Genomic DNA, 17384 nt, shown 5'->3' with positions numbered 1-17384 from the left:
GACGTTCGGCCCACATCTATGGCAGGCATCCTCAGAGGTTGTGAGGTACATTATTATTATTATTATTATTATTATTATTATTATTATTATTGGGTTGTTGTGCGTTTTGCGGGCTGTCTGGCCATGTTCCAGAAGCATTCTCTCCTGATATTTGGCCTACATCTATGACAGGCATCCTCAGAGGTTGTGAGGTACCTTATTATTATTATTATTGGGTTGTTGTGCGTTTTGCGGGCTGTACGGCCATGTTCCAGAAGCATTCTCTCCTGACGTTTGGCCCACATCTATGGCAGGCATCCTCAGAGGTTGTGAGGTACCTTATTATTATTAGTATTATTATTATTATTATTATTATTATTATTTTATTATGACACAACAAACAAGATAGATATGCTGGATTTCATATCACAAATTATTATTATTATTATTGGGTTGTTGTGTGTTTTGCGGGCTGTATGGCCATGTTCCAGAAGCATTCTCTCCTGGCGTTCGGCCCACATCTATGGCAGGCATCCTCAGAGGTTGTGCGATCTGTGGGAAACTAGTCAAGTCGGGTATATATATATATATCTGCGGAATGAGAAAGAATTCTTGTCTGTTGGAGGCATGTGGGAATGTTGCAGCTGGTCAGCTTGATTAGCACTGCATAGCCTCGCAGCTTCAAAGCCTGGGGGAATCCTTTGTTGGGAGGTGTTAGCTGGCAATTTGATTGTTTCCCTGGTTGATTATACAGCAAACAAGACTCCTCAGCTAGCTGATGCATTGGATCCCATGTCGGGACATGGGAAGCACATTGCATAGAGATGCAATGCAGAGAGCCTTTGCAAACCCAGAGAGGCAAAGCAAGCAAGGAAGGGGGTCTATAAATATCCCTGTGCTGTACTGTTCTGACAACCCCCCCCCCCCCCCAATCCTTTGGAAGAGAGGCTCCTTCCATGCCAATGCGCCCTGCTGACGTGCTCGAAAAAGAGCCCGTTGCTGTGGCAACCGTGCGCTGGCCCACATTTCTCCCAATGTGCCAGCGCACAAAATATAAAAGCGGATTTAGGAAGAGCAGGGCGGAGGAAGGAGAAGAGGCTTGCAATGCCCAGGGAGGATGAATTTCCCGCACTGATTGGGCCTTAAGAGCAAATTTGGGCCTTGTGGGTGTTTTGGACTCCAGCTCCCACCATTCCTAACAGCCTCGGGCCCCTTCCTTTTCCCCCTCCGCCGCTTAAGCGGCGGAGGGGGAAAAGGAAGGGGCCCGAGGCTGTTAGGAATGGTGGGAGCTGGAGTCCAAAACACCCACAAGGCCCAATTTCCCCATAGGCCACTGTCCAAGCCTCCATCCATTCCAGGTTTTAGCCTGCCACTTTTGGACTCTTGCTTGCTGAGCGCATCTCTGTAGATCTTAGAGCAGTCGCTCTCTAAGGAAAACGGAATGTTTGTGAGATTTAAAGATGGGCTTCTCAAAAACGGTGGCGTACAGTTGAAGTACGAACTATACCGCTCCAGGGCATTGAACATGTTTTAAATTGTCGTTGTCGCATGCTTTTTCTTGATGTATTTACGGCTGTGTTTGGGTTTGTTTTTACTGTTGTGTTTTTATATTGTTTGGGCACGGTCCCTTTGTAAGCCGCCCCGAGCGAGTCCCCTTGGGGAGATGGGGCGGGATATAAGAATAAAGTATTATTATTATTGTATGACACAGCAAACAAGATAGATATGCTGGATTTCGTATCACAAAATCACAAGTCAAACACTTCCCAAGTGTCTAGGACTGTGTGATGTATTATTATTATTATTATTATTATTATTATTATTATTATTATTTTATGTCACAGCAAACAAGATAGATATGCTGGATTTCGTATCACAAAATCACAAGTCAAACACTTCTCAAGTGTCCAGGACAGTGTGATGTATTTTCGGATGATGCGTGCAGATCCCAGTAGGGTGGCCTTTTGCAGTTGGCAGATTGTAATTTTGTCAATGTCTATTGTTTCCAAATTATTATTATTTGAAACACAAGATGAGTCCACCAGCAGACACTCTGTTGGCTGTTGAATTGGATCACTATTGGGTTGGATTATTATTATTATTATACAGACACTGAGAACTGGGAGCCCCTGGCCCTTGAACTGGAGATCAGCTGTGACGAGCAGTGCTGTGGAATTCGAAGAGGCATGAATAGAGGACGAAAGGGAGAAACGTGCCAAGAGGATACACATGAAATCCATCCGTAGATATGACAGATAGATAGTATACATATGGTTATATGATTTTTTTTATTTATCGTATCAGTCTCTCATCTGGTCTCAGCCAGGTTCCCGTTTTTAGCCTGCCACTTTTGGACTCTTGCTTGCTGAGCGTATCTCTAGAGCAGTTACTCTCTATGGGCACATGTATATCTGTTTGTGTATATATGTATGCTTATCTGTGTATGTATATTTGTGTATATGTTCAAGTATATCTGTATATATGTATTTGTGAATGTATATCTGCGCTCTAACTGGAGGTCAGCTGTGACCGGCAGTGCTGTGGAATTCGAGGAGGCATGGATAGAGGGCAAAAGGGAGAAACGTGCCAAGAGGATGCACACCAAATCCATCCGTAGATATGACAGATAGATAGTATACATATGGCTATATGATTTTTTATTTATTGTATCATTCTCTCATCTGGTCTCAGCCGGGTTCCCGTTTTTAGCCTGCCACTTTTGGACTCTTGCTTGCTGAGAGTATCTCTGTATATTTTAGAGCAGTTACTCTCTAAGGAAAATGGAATGTTTGAGGACAGTAAAAGAGATTTAAAGATGGGTCTGAGAACTGGGAGGCCCTGGCCCTTGAGCGCTCTAAGTGGAGGTCAGCTGTGACCAGCAGTGCTGTGGAATTCGAAGAGGCATGAATAGAGGACGAAAGGGAGAAACGTGCCAAGAGGATACACACCAAATCCATCCACAGATATGACAGATAGATAGTATACATATGGTTATATGATTTTTTTATTTATCGTGTCAAGTCTCTCATCTGGTCTCAGGCGGGTTCCCGTTTTTAGCCTGCCACTTTTGCTTGCTCCAGCAGCACTCTCTCCTGGCGTTTCGCCTGCATCGCCTCCTTGAGGAACCAACCTGGGCACATGTGTATCTGTTTGTGTATATATGTATGCTTATCTGTATATTTGTGCATATGTGTAAGTATATCTGTATAGGTAAAGGTAAAGGTTTTCCCCTGACGTTAAGTCCAGTCTTGACCAACACTGGGGGTTGGTGCTCATCTCCATTTCTAAGCCGAAGAGCCGGCATTGTCCGTAGACACCTCCAAGGTCATGTGGCTGGCATGACTGCATGGAGCGCCGTTATCTGTATATGTGTATTTATATTTATGTATTTGTGTATGTATATCTGGGCTCTAACTGGAGGTCAGCTGTGGCCAGCAGTGCTGTGGAATTCGAAAAGGCACGAATAGAGGGCGAAAGGGAGAAACGTGCCAAGAGGATTCACACCAAATCCATCCATAGATATGACAGATAGATAGTATACATATGGTTATATGATTTTTTATTTATTGTATCAGTCTCTCATCTGGTCTCAGCCGGGTTCCCGTTTTTAGCCTGCCACTTTTGGACTCTTGCTTGCTGAGCGTATCTCTAGAGCAGTTACTCTCTAAGGAAAACGGAATGTTTGAGGACAGGAAAAGAGATTTAAAGATGAGACTGAGAACTACAAATTCTACCAACATTCTATAGCTTTAGAACGGGTTCCCGTTTTTAGCCTGCCACTTTTGGACTCTTGCTTGCTGAGCATATCTCTAGAGCAGTTACTCTCTATGGGCACATGTATATCTGTATGCTTATCTGTGTATGTATATTTGTGTATATGTTGAAGTATATCTGCATATGTGTATTTATAATTCTGTATTTGTGCATGTATATCTGCGCTCTAACTGGAGGTCAGCTGTGACCAGCAGTGCTGTGGAATTCGAAGAGGCATGAATAGAGGGCGAAAGGGAGAAACGTGCCAAGAGGATTCACACCAAATCCATCCATAGATATGACAGATAGATAGTATACATATGGCTATATGATTTTTTATTTATTGTATCAGTCTCTCATCTGGTCTCAGCCAGGTTCCCGTTTTTAGCCTGCCACTTTTGGACTCTTGCTTGCTGAGCGTATCTCTGTAGATTTTAGAGCAGTTACTCTCTAAGGAAAATGGAATGTTTGAGGACAGTAAAAGAGATTTAAAGATGGGTCTGAGAACTGGGAGGCCCTGGCCCTTGAGCGCTCTAAGTGGAGGTCAGCTGTGACCAGCAGTGCTGTGGAATTCGAAGAGGCATGGATAGAGGGCGAAAGGGAGAAACGTGCCAAGAGGATTCACACCAAATCCATCCATAGATATGACAGATAGATAGTATACATATGGTTATATGATTTTTTTATTTATCGTATCAGTCTCTCATCTGGTCTCAGCCAGGTTCCCGCTTTTAGCCTGCCACTTTTGGACTCTTGCTTGCTGAGCGTATCTCTAGAGCAGTTACTCTCTATGGGCACATGTATATCTGTTTGTGTATATATGTATGCTTATCTGTGTATGTAATCCATCCATAGATATGATAGATGCATATGATGATAGGATAGAGATCTCTAGAGTTGGGACCATCCGAGCTCTCCGGACAGATGGCCAGGCAGAAGGCAGGCAGTAGCGTAGAGGCCTGGGGCGGGAAGAGAACAGAGGGAGAGCAGAGCAGGGCAGGGCGAGGCAGAGGGCGTGCCGTCCCCTTTCCCCGGGATAAGAGGCCTGTCCGGAGAGAGCTGCAGGCGGACAGGGCAGGGCAGGGATGGCGGCCTCGCTCGTCCTGCTCTCGGCTCTGCTGCTCTTGATCCTACTGCTTTGGGGCTGCTGCCGGTGGGCGCTGGGCCCGGAGCGGCTGCTGCGTGGGCCCGAGGCGGTGGGCTACCTGCCGGAGCCGGGATGGAGCCGTGCCCAGTCTGCCCGCCGAGCACGAAGGGCCCGCCAAGCAGGACACCCTCGCCCGCCACCCTTCCCAAACGGGTGGTTCTGCCTCTTGCAAGCCGACAGCCTCGCGCCTGGACAGACAAGAGCCCTCGCCGCCCTCGGTCAGTCCAGCAAGGGGGTTTGGGGCAGGCATGGGTCAACTTGGGCTCTCCGGGAGTTTTGGACTGCAACTCCCACCATTCCTCACAGCCTCAGGCCCTTTCCTTTTCCCCCTCCGCCGCTTAAGCGGCGGAGGGGGAAAAGGAAAGGGCCTGAGGCTGTGAGGAATGGTGGGAGTTGCAGTCCAAAACTCCCGGAGAGCCCAAGTTGACCCATGCTTGGTTTGGGTACACAATGTCATGCCAATGGGATTCTGACCTGCATGAAGTCACGCTCCCCTCTATTCTATTCTGCCGCACTTGGAATCATACTGTGTCTCATTCTGGGTAAGCTGGGATGTGTCCAGAGGGCGGCTCCCATGATCCAAGGGTCTGGAGAACAAGCCCTGTGAGGAGCGGCCGAAAGAGCGGGGCATGGAAAATGAGGCCCATGGATCAACCTGTGAGGGAGGGAGGAGCAAGCTTGCTTTCTGTGTTGTCGAAGGCTTTCATGCCCGGCATCACAGGGTTGTTGTATGCCTTTCGAACTGTGTGGCTATGTTCCAGAAGTATTCTCTCCTGACGTTTCGCCCACATCTACGGCAGGCATCCTCAGAGGTTGTGAGGCATGGAGAGACTAGGCAAGGAAGGCAAATATGTATCTGTGGAGAGTCCTTTGTCAATGTGTTGTCGAAGGCCTTCATGGCCGGGATCGCAGGGTTGTTGTATGTTTTCCGGGCTGTATGGCCATGTTCCAGAAGCATTCTCTCCTGACGTTTCGCCCACATCTATGGCAGGCATCCTCAGAGGTTGTGAGGCATGGAGAGACTAGGCAAGGAAGGCAAATATGTATCTGTGGAGAGTCCTTTGTCAATGTGTTGTCGAAGGCCTTCATGGCCGGGATCGCAGGGTTGTTGTATGTTTTCCGGGCTGTATGGCCATGTTCCAGAAGCATTCTCTCCTGACGTTTCGCCCACATCTACGGCAGGCATCCTCAGAGGTTGTGAGGCATGGAGAGACTAGGCAAGGAAGGCAAATATGTATCTGTGGAGAGTCCTTTGTCAATGTGTTGTCGAAGGCCTTCATGGCCGGGATCGCAGGGTTGTTGTATGTTTTCCAGGCTGTATGGCCATGTTCCAGAAGCATTCTCTCCTGACATTTTGCCCACATCTATGGCAGGCATCCTTGGAGGTTGTGAGGTATGGAGCTTGCTTTCTGCAATGGAACAATGGCTTCAAACTACACGAAAAAAAAGATTTCACCTGAACATTAGAAAGAACTGTGTTGTCGAAGGCTTTCATGGCCAGGATGACAGGATTGTTGTATGTTTTTTGAGCTGTATGGTCATGTTCCAGAAGTATTCTCTCCTGACGTTTCGCCCACTTCCTGATTGTCAGTTCCAGAAGTATTTTCTCCCGATTGTCACTTCTTGAAACGTCAGGAGAGAATACTTCTGGAACTGACAAAAAGGACAACAACCCATTAGGAAGAACTTCCTGATTTAATGTGTTGTTGAAGGCTTTCATGGCCGGGATCACAGGGTTGTTGTATGTCTTTCGGGCTGTGTGGCCATGTTCCAGAAGCATTCTCTCCTGACGTTTCGCCCACTTCCTGATTGTGAGAACGAGTTGTTCAGCAGCGGAACTCTCTGCCCTGGAGGCTTTGAATCCGAGGCTTTGAATCTGTCGGGGTGCTTTGAATGTGATTTTCCTGTTTCTTGGCAGAATGGGGTTGGACTGGATGGTCCACGAGGTCTCTTCCAACTCTAGGATTCTATGAATATACGTGCTTTGCATTTTCCACGTGGCTGGAGGCGTTCCCTGACCTCACTGGGTGTGGGTCAGGGGTCCCCTCCGGACGGGTGGTCTCCTTGGAAGTGGGTGCCAGTTTTGGGTCCTTTGCAGCCAAAGAGAGGAGAGGGGAGCCGGGCGGTTCTCCGGAAAGGCAGGGCACGGCTGCCCTCCCACTGACCCTTCTCCCAGTCCGCGCCTTGCCAATGCGGCCCAGCAGGAAAAGCGGGTCGGGCGGAGGAGACCTCTTGGTGGGTAAAGCTAACAGTCTCAACTGTCACATTGTCTCACCATGTTTTCTGTCTTTACCTCCCTTCCTGTTCGTTTTATGGTCCCATTGTTTGCATGGTGCTTCGGGCATCTTCTCGAGAGGGGTCGGCACGTACACAACCCATTGGAGTTAGAGATTATAACAGAGATGCTCCCTTTGTCCCCCACTTTCGGCTTTTACTCTTCCATAGAGTCCCTGGTGGTGCAGGGGGTTAAACCACTGAGCTGAACTTGCTGAAAGGTCGGCACTTTAATTTGAAGGCAGGGTGAGCTCCCGCTGTTAGCCCCAGCTTCTGCTTAAGCAGCTGAGGGGGAAAGGGGCCTTTTAGGAATGGTGGAACACCTGGAGCAAGGGCCCAAGTTTGCCCGTGCCTGGGTTGTTGTATGTCTTTCGGGCTGTATGGCCATGTTCCAGAAGTGTTGTCTCCTGATGTTGCCCCCCAGGCAAGAGACAAACCTTTCCAATGCTAATTAGGGTGATTAACTGAAACATTAACGCTGGCTCCCGACTGACAAAGGACTCTCCACAGATATATATTTACTTTCCTTTCCAAGTTTATCCATGCCTCACAACCTCTGAGGATGCCTGCCATAGATGTAGGTGAAACGTCAGGAGAGAATGCTTCTGGAACATGGCCACATAGCTCGAAAGACATACAACCCTGTGATCCGGCCATGAAAGCCCTCGACAACACATTGCCTGTGCCTGTTCTAGATAGTAGCAGGTTGCTGTATGTTTTCTGGGCTGTCTGGCCATGCTCCAGAAGCATTCTCTCCTGACGTTTCGCCCACATCTATGGCAGGCATCCTCAGAGGTTGTGAGCTATATGGAGAAACTAAGCAAGGAAGGTTTATATATATATATATATCTGTGGAAAGTCCAGGGTGAGAGAAGAACTCTTTGTCAGTTGGAGGCCAGTGTGATTGTAGCAGGACTTGCCACAGAGCTGCCAGTGACCACAGACCCTCCCTTTGGAAAACTATGTCTGGGAATGGGGATGGAGGCCTTGCATTGGGGCCACCACATTTTTTTGTGTGTCAGAAGCAACTTAAGAAACTGCAAGTTGCTTATGGAGTGAGAGAATTGGCCGTCTGAAAGGACGTTGCCCAGGGGACGCCCAGATGTTTTGATGGGAGGCTTCTCTCATGTCCCAACATGGAGCTGGAGCTGACAGAGGGAGCTCATCCCCGGGTGGGATTCGAACCTGGCAGCTTGCAGATCAGCAGCCCAACCTTCAAGTCACAAGGCTTTAACCTAATACTCCACAGGGGCTCCGGGGCCACCACTGAAGCCGCTGCTTCTCCTCTCCTATTTAGCTGCTTGTGATTCCTTTATTTTACCACTTATGATTATACAATGCTTTTGACATGAAATAAATAAATCCATACCTCACAACCTCTGAGGATGCCTGCCATAGATGTGGGCGAAATGTCAGGAGAGAATGCTTCTGGAACATGGCCACACAGCCCAAAAGACATACAAGAACCCAATAAATAAATCCTCTCCTAGGGCGCCCTCTGGTGGCCCCACTGGGCACTGCAGCCCCTTCCAAGGCTTCCCGGTGCCCTTGGTCTTCACACCCACAGGCTCTAGACCAGGGGTCCCCAAACCTTTTAAGCAGAGGGCCCGTCCACAACCCTTCAGACTGTGGAGGGGCCGAATTATCATTTGGGGGAAAAAACTAACAAATTCCTATGCACACTGCACATGTCTTATTTGTAATGCAAAACGGCAACAATAATGAAAGAACAATACAATATTTAAAAATGAAAACAATTGTAACCAACATAAACCTATCAGGATTTAATGGGAAGTGTGGGCCTGCTTCTGGCCAATGAGATAGTCCAGTGAATTAGGATTGTTGTTGTTGTGTGCCTTCAAGTCATTTCAGACTTTGGGTGAGCCTAAGTCTAAAATTATTTATTTATTTACTACATTTATTTATTACACTTATATCCCGTCCTTCTCACCCCGAAGGGGACTCAGAGCAGCTGTATGTACATACAATATATTATATTATTAGCATAGCAAAATATTAGCATTATATATTACTATATTGAACGATACCACTATACTGTAATATTATATGTAATATATAACACATACAGTAGAGTCTTACTTATCCAACACTCGCTTATCCAACGTTCTGGATTATCCAACGCATTTTTGAGGTCAGTTTTCAATACATCATGATATTTTGGTGCTAAATTCCTAAATACAGTAATTACAACATAACATTATTGTGTATTGAACTACTTTTTCGGTCAAATTGGTTGTACAACATGATGTTTTGGTGTTTAATTTGTAAAATCATAACCTAATTTGATGTTTAATAGGCTTTTCCTTAATCCCTCCTTATTATCCAACATATTCGCTTATCCAACATTCTGCCGGCCCGTTTATGTTGGATAAGTGAGACTCTACTGTAATTATTATTACTATATGGTACTAGCTTTGCCTGGCCACGCTTTGCTGTGGCTTATGGGAATCCTTTGTTGGCCAGGTGGAATAGCACTGAACAGCCTTGCAGTCTCAAAGCCTGGCCGTTTTCTGGAGTAGCTGGAGCTTTTTCTTGTATGAACGTAGAGGCATGGATGAGGGGTTGTGCTGCCAAGTTTAGTGTTTCTGGGATGTGTAGTTTTGTTGTTTTGTCCTAGGCTGAAATATCATTACCCTTTTACATATATAGATTATTATTAGTATTATATTGTATAACATTATAATATTCTTATCAATATTATATGTATATACAATATATTATATTATTTAAAATGATCTAAAAATATTATAAAACTGAGGGCGGGGGCCTGGTAAATGAGCTTGGAGGGCCGCATCCGGCCCCCGGGCCTTAGTTTGAGGACCCCTGCTCTAGACCCCCAAACAGACCCCACCCTTCCACACGCAGAATTAAGAATTCACAAAAGCAGGCCTTGAATTTGCTGTTTTACTTGACCATTGCATGTCATGGGGCTTGGGCATCCACCGGAATGCAAACCCGGCAGAATCCGAGGGCCCCCAACGTTCAGAGTGCCAGCAAAGGGCAGGGAGGGCTTTCCCGTCTGGCGGGTGGGAGACTCCCACGGGCAACTGTGCCTGGGCCTGACCTTTCCTGTCTGTCTTTGCTGCAGGGGAGAACTTTGCCGTCTTCCGGGACACAGAGGGGCGAGTGCACGTGGTGGACGCCTACTGCCCTCACTTGGGGGCCCACCTGGCCGTGGGGGGCCGCGTGGTGGGCAGCTGCATCGAGTGTCCCTTCCACGGCTGGCAGTTCCACGGAGAAGATGGGCGCTGCACCCGCATCCCCTACGCCGAGAAGGGTGAGCAAAGGACTCTGCAAAGGACTCTTTGGCCCCCACTCTGTGCCCACAAAGGGCCACCCGTCTCGTGAGTCTGACCTCCCTCCCCCTCCTTGCAGTGCCCACGTTTGCAAAGGTCAAAGTGTGGCCCTCGTGCGAAGTGAGCGGCATGATCCTGGTCTGGTACCACTGTGACGGCCTGGGCCCCACCTGGCAAGTCCCGGAGCACCAGGAGATGCTGTCGCACGAGTGGGTCTTCCGTGGCATCACCGAACACTACGTCAGCGCACACATTGAGGTAGGGAGGGTGGGGCGCTGGGTGAGTTGCCCCTTTGCCTTCAGCTGGCCTTTCTAGCCCGGCCACAGGAGGCCCATCTTCCTCTCCTCTCGTGGGCGGGTGAATCCAAGAGCTCACTTGCATTGGGGCTGTGAAGATAGGGTGCCCTCTCTACCACAGAGGACACTAGTAGTCCCCCCTCGCTCTCCAGCCTTGCGACGGTGTCCCCATCCTTGCTCATGCCAGGAAATCCCAGAGAACGCAGCTGACGTGGCCCACCTGGCCTTTCTCCACGGGCCCTCCATCCTGAGCGGAGTGGACCTCCGGTACAGCAACACACCGTTCTGGGCCTTCTTCAAGCATTACTGGCAGGTAACCAGCAGGGCTGGGCGGCTAACGTAAACCCTGGCCAGATTGTGTCCAATGTGGATCCCCTTTGGGTGGGCTGTGAGCAGACCTTCCATTAGGTCCACCACGTGGGAAGGGCCCTGAGTCAGAGGCATGTGCATGCAGCCCCCGCCGTGACCTCTCCCGTCCTCTCCCAGGCGCAATGGCAGGCGGAGCCAGAGCCGGAGGCACACTGTTCCACATTGTTCATGAAGCACCACGTCACCGTGTTTGGCAAGCGCCTCCGCCTCCTCGACCTGACCGTGCACGTCAAGCAGGTAGGGCGCCTGGGCGGGGAGGAGCGTGGCATCGGTGGAAGGGGAGCACCAGCCAGGCCAGGTGGTGGGGTCTCTGGGCAGTTCCACAACAGAAGGCAGACCCCATTGCAGTTTCCCCAAGACCTCTCTCTCCTGGGAAGAAGTGGGGCATAGGCCCCGAATGTGGCCAAACCTGGCCTCTTAGGGCTAGTTGCCCATTCACTCTGCACGGCCAAAGGGTCCAAGCTCAGTCCAAGGAGGGCTGTATCGTCAGTGCCCTCCTGGCAGTTCTGGCCATTCCATGGTGGAAGTGGGGCACTGTGGGGCAGCCAGCCGAGAGCCCCTTCCTCCTCCTCTTTCCTCTCGCTGGACCCAGGTGGGGCCTGCCCTGGTCTTCATTGTCTTTGAGCACCCGTTCCTGGGCCGGGGGGTCATCATCCAGAGCGTGACCCCCGTGGAGCCCCTCCTGCAGCAGGTGGTCCACCGGATGTACTACCAGCGCAACATCCCGGCCGTCGTGCCCAGGTTCATCCTCTGGGGGGAGCGTGTACAGGTGAGGGTCCGAAGGGGGGGGGGCAGTGAGGTCAATGTTAAGTCATTCACTTTTGGAGTGGTCCACATGGCAGAATAATGCTGCTTTGAGGCCTCCGTGTGTAATCCCTGCATGTTGTGTAATCCCTGCATCTTCACTACCATTATCTGTTGCTGATTCTGTCCAGCTTTGCCTGAACTCTTCCCATTGGGGTCCTAATGTCCCTTTTCGCTCCTTCTCCTTCCCAGTTTGAGCGGGATGTGATGATCTGGAACAACAAGCAGTATCGCTCCAAGCCACTGCTGGTGAAGGAGGACGGGCCGATCCAGAGGCACCGGCGCTGGTACGCCCAGTTCTACAGCGAAAACAGTGTGCCAAGTGGCCCAGCTGACGGCTTGGACTGGTGATGTCCTTGGGCCTCTCTTCTGGGCTTTCCCCGATCCAGTGGAGGAGGAGCTCGGGTGGCCAAGGCAGGGACCCCATCCATGGGCTGGAGCTGAACTTCCACCACTGTGTTTTCGACCAACTGACTGTACCGCTTGGGAGGCCACTGGGTCTTCCGGGAAAGCCTTGCGATACTTGGGGTGCTGCTGCTTCCGCTCTCTGCTTGTGGTTGCTCCTTCTCGGGCCTTTGTGACCCCAAGCTTTGAAGGGAGTGCCAGGAATCCCCCCGGCGTTGAACCAAGAGGGGCTTTGTGCGTGTGGTTCTGTGGGCAGGGGGCTGCGGACACTACAAGGCGGAGGGCAGGTGGCCTCTTGGGAAGGGCCAGGGTTTGCGTCCTCAGACCAAGAGAAGCAAAGGGCTCCCTGCAGCCTCCAGCCTTTCGGCCACATTTGTAGAAAGGCTGAAACCGGGGCCGAAGCCTTCAAGACTCCGAGAAGCCACCCAAGTGCCTTTCGAGGGTGGACACTGTGGCCCTTGGACAGTGAAGACGGGCGTTTTGGGTGCCGCAAATAAATCTCAGGAGTGGCCAGGCCCCCTCTTTCATTGCCTTGGCCTCACAAATGGGATGCATGGGGAGTATTGCGCTGACCTGTTATTCCCTGTGATGTCTGCATTTTGGCCACTCGGTCAAGCTCTTGCATTTCCTTCCTTGGAACAAAAAAAGGTAATCCCACCCCCCAGATTTCTGCCTGCCCCCCCCCCCCCCCGTCCCCCACAGAGAACACAGGAGCCAAGAGTTCCTTGTTTATTATTAACACACAGCAAGCGTGACAGTAGATAACTTTCCTCTTTTTAAATACAGTACATGGATGCGCAGGAGGGCCGGCGCCCGCTGCCGCCCACCGCCCCTCCCTCCTCGATCACGACGACAAGCCAGTGGCGGCCGTTTTTATAAAAATAGTGTGTCGCTACAAAAGTATAAATTAATGCTACCGGTATTAAGAAATATTAAACACAGTAAAACTTATAAGGATTAAGAAAAATATTCATTAATACCTGTAGAAAACTCTGGCCTAAAAAATATTCTTGTATATATTTTTAAAACTTTTTTTTCTGTAATTTTTTTTTTAAGATGACTTTTAGATTTCTGTAACTCCCTCGGGGAGGGGGGGGGCTGGCGAAGGCGCCCTTGGTATTGCCGGGAACGGGGTCAGGTGGCTCAGGTGGGAGAGGGCACAGGGGTGGGGTCTCCTTCCAAGGCCCCCTCACCTCGCCCCACAGAAACAGGACATGCACACGGGGAAGGAGGGAGAGGCTGCTCCGGGTCTCATTCTCACGAAGGGCCCTTTCCCTGCAAATGGTCAACCAGTCTCCTGCAAAGGCAGTGATGACCATGGGGCTGGGGAAGGGGGTAGGAGGCGAGGGGGCCACTGGGCTGCCCCACGCTCTTCTCTTCATTGGGTCCGCCTTCGGTGGATTCGGGAAAGCCCACCCCATCAGGGTCCCCCGCAGGGGCAGCTAGGGCCGTAAAGGGCACCCCAGGCTGCCGAGGGGGCGCAGGCCCTTTCCCTTTGACTCTGGGTTGGGGGCAGAGAGTGGAGCGCTCACATTCTCTCCCAAACCTCTCTGTGGGGAGAAAGGTGCTTTCTGGATGGAGCACCGTCTTGCTTCTGAACATGTTCTCTGAACATCTGAATGTTCTGCCTTGAGCCCCAGCCTACCTTCTCAAGGGCCTCACACCACTGGGTGAATGGGTTGGACCCTCTCCCCACTCTTGTGGGGTTCCCTTTAGGCCCAGCCCCCCAGAAAAGCCCCTTTGCGGGGCAAGGGGTGTCTGCTGGAGAAGCCAGTCCCCCCAAGAGCATGGTTTCCTGTTTGAGGGAATGCCCTGTCCCCGCTCCCCAGTTTGGCCTGTCAGTTCCAGTGTGTGAATGGGGCGGCCCTCCCAGCACTCGCCTCCCATGAAAGCCCACACTCCGAGTTGCTCAGTGCAGAGATGAGCATGAGGTTTTCCAGCCCCCCCCCCCCCCCCCCCCGGCAACAAACAAAAGCCACAAGGAGGCCACGATGAGATCTTTGAGTAAGAAGCTGCCTGGGCAAACACTCTGCCCCGGTTCAGGGAGACCCCACTGGGCAGGAGACCCTCGATGGGCCGCCTCCGCTTTGTCTTACCTTCTGCTTGAAGAGGCCAGCTATTGCTTTGAATGTGGACATGGCACAGGGACACAACAGACATGCTCTGAGGAGGCTGAGCGCTTTCCTTCCAGGGGAGGCTCCTGCGCCCACCCCTCCTGTGCTGGAGGGGCCCAGAGCGCCGAGAGAACAGAAGGACGGACGGACAAGGGAAAGGGGGGGGGAGGAGGGGAGGAAGAACCTACGGAAAAACCCAGATTAGTTAGACATTCTTTGCTGTAATAAATTACCCTATTTACTCGAGTCTAATGCTCTCCCTTTCTGGCCGAAAACAGGGTGCGCATGAGATTCGCGTCATACAGTCACCTAAGTGCCAAGCCAAAGCCAAGAGGAAGCTGGAACTCCTCTTCGAGGGATGCCACGTGTAATTTAATGACCACGGCTCATTGTGGGATTTGTAGTTGGGTGAGGCATCAGCCTTCTTTGGCCTTGTAAAACTACAGCCTCATAGCATTGAGCCAAGGCAGCCAGAGTGGATCCCTTCTGCACCACAGAGGCACCCCATGGTTTCTTTTACTGTTGCGAAAAACTTTGGTTCTCTCTTTTGTTTTTGAAGAAGGAATTCTAAGCATGGCAAAATGACAAAGAATGCACTTTTTGGGTTGTTGTATGTCTTTCGGGCTGTGTGGCCATGTTCCAGAAGTATTCTCTCCTGACGTTTCGCCCACATCTATGGCAGGCATCCTCCTGGACACAGGATATTATTTGAGAACACAAAAATGCGGGACCATTCCAACAACTATCATGTCAGACGACACAGAGAAGCCATTGAAATCCACAAGCATGTGGACAACTTCAACAGAAAGGAGGAAACCATGAAAATGAACAAAACTCTGGCAACCAGTATTACAAAACTCCAAAATCAAAACAATAGATGGGAACCAACATTCTGAGGGCTTGACTGAACAAAGGATGCCCCCAGGCAAGGGACAAAACATTTCCAATGCTAATTAGGGTGATTAACTGAAACATTAATGCTGGCTCCCAGTGACAAAGGACACTTGCCACACCCTGGACTTTACACAGATATATATTCTTTCCTTTCCTTACGTAGTTTATCCATACCTCACAACCTCTGAGGATGCCTGCCATAGATGTGGGCGAAACGTCAGGAGAGAATACTTCTGGAACATGGCCACACAGCCCGAAAGACATACAACAACCCTGTGATCCCGGCCATGAAAGCCTTTGACAACACAATGCACTTTTTGCTGCTGCCTACAATTCAGCAGCAAGTCCCTTTTTTGGTTTCAGGGTTTTGAAAACTGAGGTGCGCATTAAGATTCGATTGTGTGCGAGACTCGAGTAAATACGGTACTTCAGGTCTCTAAATCAACCACCTCTTCTGCAAAAAGAAAGGTAACTCAGAAGAAGAGAATGAATTTTTTCTCTTTCCGAGAAGGGAACAAACCCAACAAAATCAAAAGCAATTAACTTTAAAAATCCTTCAAGTCTCCGTTCCCGATTTCTAAGAGGTGTGGATGTGTCTGAAACGCAGCTAGCTGCCTGCAAAGGGAGAGCGCTCTGCGTCCAAAGGCCAGGATACGAGGGCCCAGGCGCAGGTTGCTCTCAGGAGCAAAGTCCAGTGTGGATCGGGGCCGAGGGGAGCCGGGCCCACAGTCCCTGGCAGGAGGAGGCCCCAGGAAGGCCTTCTTTGGGAGGAAGGGACGGAGGGAGTGGAACACAGACAGGGGGGAGAGGTTTCCGGTTTTCAACAAGGAGAACAATAACAAAACAACCTTTCAAGTCAATTGAGAAACTCAGCTGCCGGAAGATGCCGGAGTAGAAGCATCCAATGGGTCTGCCCTCAAAAACAAGTCCACGGAGTGTGTTCCTCGGGCAGGAGGAGCCGAGCCTCTCCCAGGCGCCAGCACTCCTTCCAAAGGTAGCTTTTTATATACATATTAATATATATATATCTATATATCTATAAAAAGCACTTTCTTCTCTCTTGGTTTGTGTCCCGGGGCATTCAGAATGAGGTCCACAGTGTTTAGAACTGAAGCGGGGCTCTTGCTTTGGAGGAGCAGTGTTTGGCCCGAGAAGCCCCCCCCCCCCAAACCCTCCCCCCCCCCAAAACCCGCACCGAGCCTTAAAGCATATTGGACTTCAAGAACATGAGCTTGTTCATATCCTCGGCGCTGAGGAGTCGCCGCCGCTTGATCAGGAGGGCCTGTTCACACATATTTACACAGTTGCTGCGGGCGCCCACAGCCGGCACGGCCAGGAGCCAGAAGGCCAGCTTGGCCAGTTTGGTGTGCTTCTGGGTCACGCAGGACCAGTACTGGAAGAGGTCCGGGGGCGCCTGGAAGAGAGGCTCCTGCAGGTAGTCGTAGACTTCGTTCTTCCCAGAACGGTCCTCCTCCTGCGGCGGGGAGCCCTCACCACCGCCACTGCCGCCGCTTCCGCCTCCTCCGCCAGAGGTCCGTGGCTTCTTGGAGGCAGAGGGTTCGAACTCGGGCTCCTCGGCCCAGGACTCCTTGACCTCCCCGATCAGCTCGCAAACCTTGCCGATGATCTCCTCGTGCTGGTAGGGCGGGACGGGGCGCAGCTTCTGCTGGGGGTCCAGGATCATGGCCACCTTGTGAGCCGAGTGGACCTTGAAGTTCTCCTTGAGGGCCTCCAGGAAGAGGTGGCAGAGCTTGCTGACGATGCCGGCGTCGTTGGCCTTGGAGGTGAAGAGCTTCTCCAGCTTGACGTAGGTGGGCAGCACCAGCTGCAGGGTGGGCCGGCTCTCGCCGCTCAGCTCGACGACCGCCTGCTTGACGGGGGCCAGGATGGCAGCCAGGTTGCTGAGTAAGTGCTTGTTGAGGTTCTGGATGAGGCTCATCCTCTTGGCCCGGCTGTAGAACTCGCAGATCTGCTCGTAGCGCTCGTGCACCAGGAGCAGGGAGTCCGTGACCGAGTTCCAGCAGGGCGGGGG

The 17384-nt window shown here is 50.8% G+C and overlaps 2 protein-coding genes across 2 annotated transcripts in view; one reads left to right on the top strand and one right to left on the bottom strand.

The window, feature by feature from the left end:
* Positions 1 to 1864: 1864 nt before the first annotated feature.
* On the top strand, positions 1865 to 14304 carry LOC100558783 (cholesterol 7-desaturase nvd). Its single transcript, XM_062959131.1, has 8 exons — positions 1865 to 3737; positions 4107 to 5097; positions 10263 to 10451; positions 10550 to 10728; positions 10954 to 11079; positions 11253 to 11372; positions 11728 to 11904; positions 12132 to 14304. The coding sequence occupies exons 2-8, from the start codon at positions 4818 to 4820 to the stop codon at positions 12288 to 12290; spliced, it is 1230 nt and encodes a 409-aa protein (XP_062815201.1). The 5' UTR covers positions 1865 to 3737; positions 4107 to 4817; the 3' UTR covers positions 12291 to 14304.
* znf618 (zinc finger protein 618) overlaps positions 13060 to 17384 on the bottom strand; it is a 29244-nt gene continuing 24919 nt past the window's right edge. The window contains 1 exon segment of the mRNA XM_062959142.1: positions 13060 to 17384. Coding sequence (XP_062815212.1) covers positions 16554 to 17384 — 831 coding nt within the window. The 3' untranslated portion in view covers positions 13060 to 16553.

Source organism: Anolis carolinensis, unplaced genomic scaffold (assembly GCF_035594765.1).
Source record: "Anolis carolinensis isolate JA03-04 unplaced genomic scaffold, rAnoCar3.1.pri scaffold_7, whole genome shotgun sequence".
In the NCBI taxonomy this organism is placed as follows: domain Eukaryota; kingdom Metazoa; phylum Chordata; class Lepidosauria; order Squamata; family Dactyloidae; genus Anolis; species Anolis carolinensis.
Note: the sequence above shows the minus strand (reverse complement) of the source record. Positions and strands in the feature narration are given on the sequence as shown.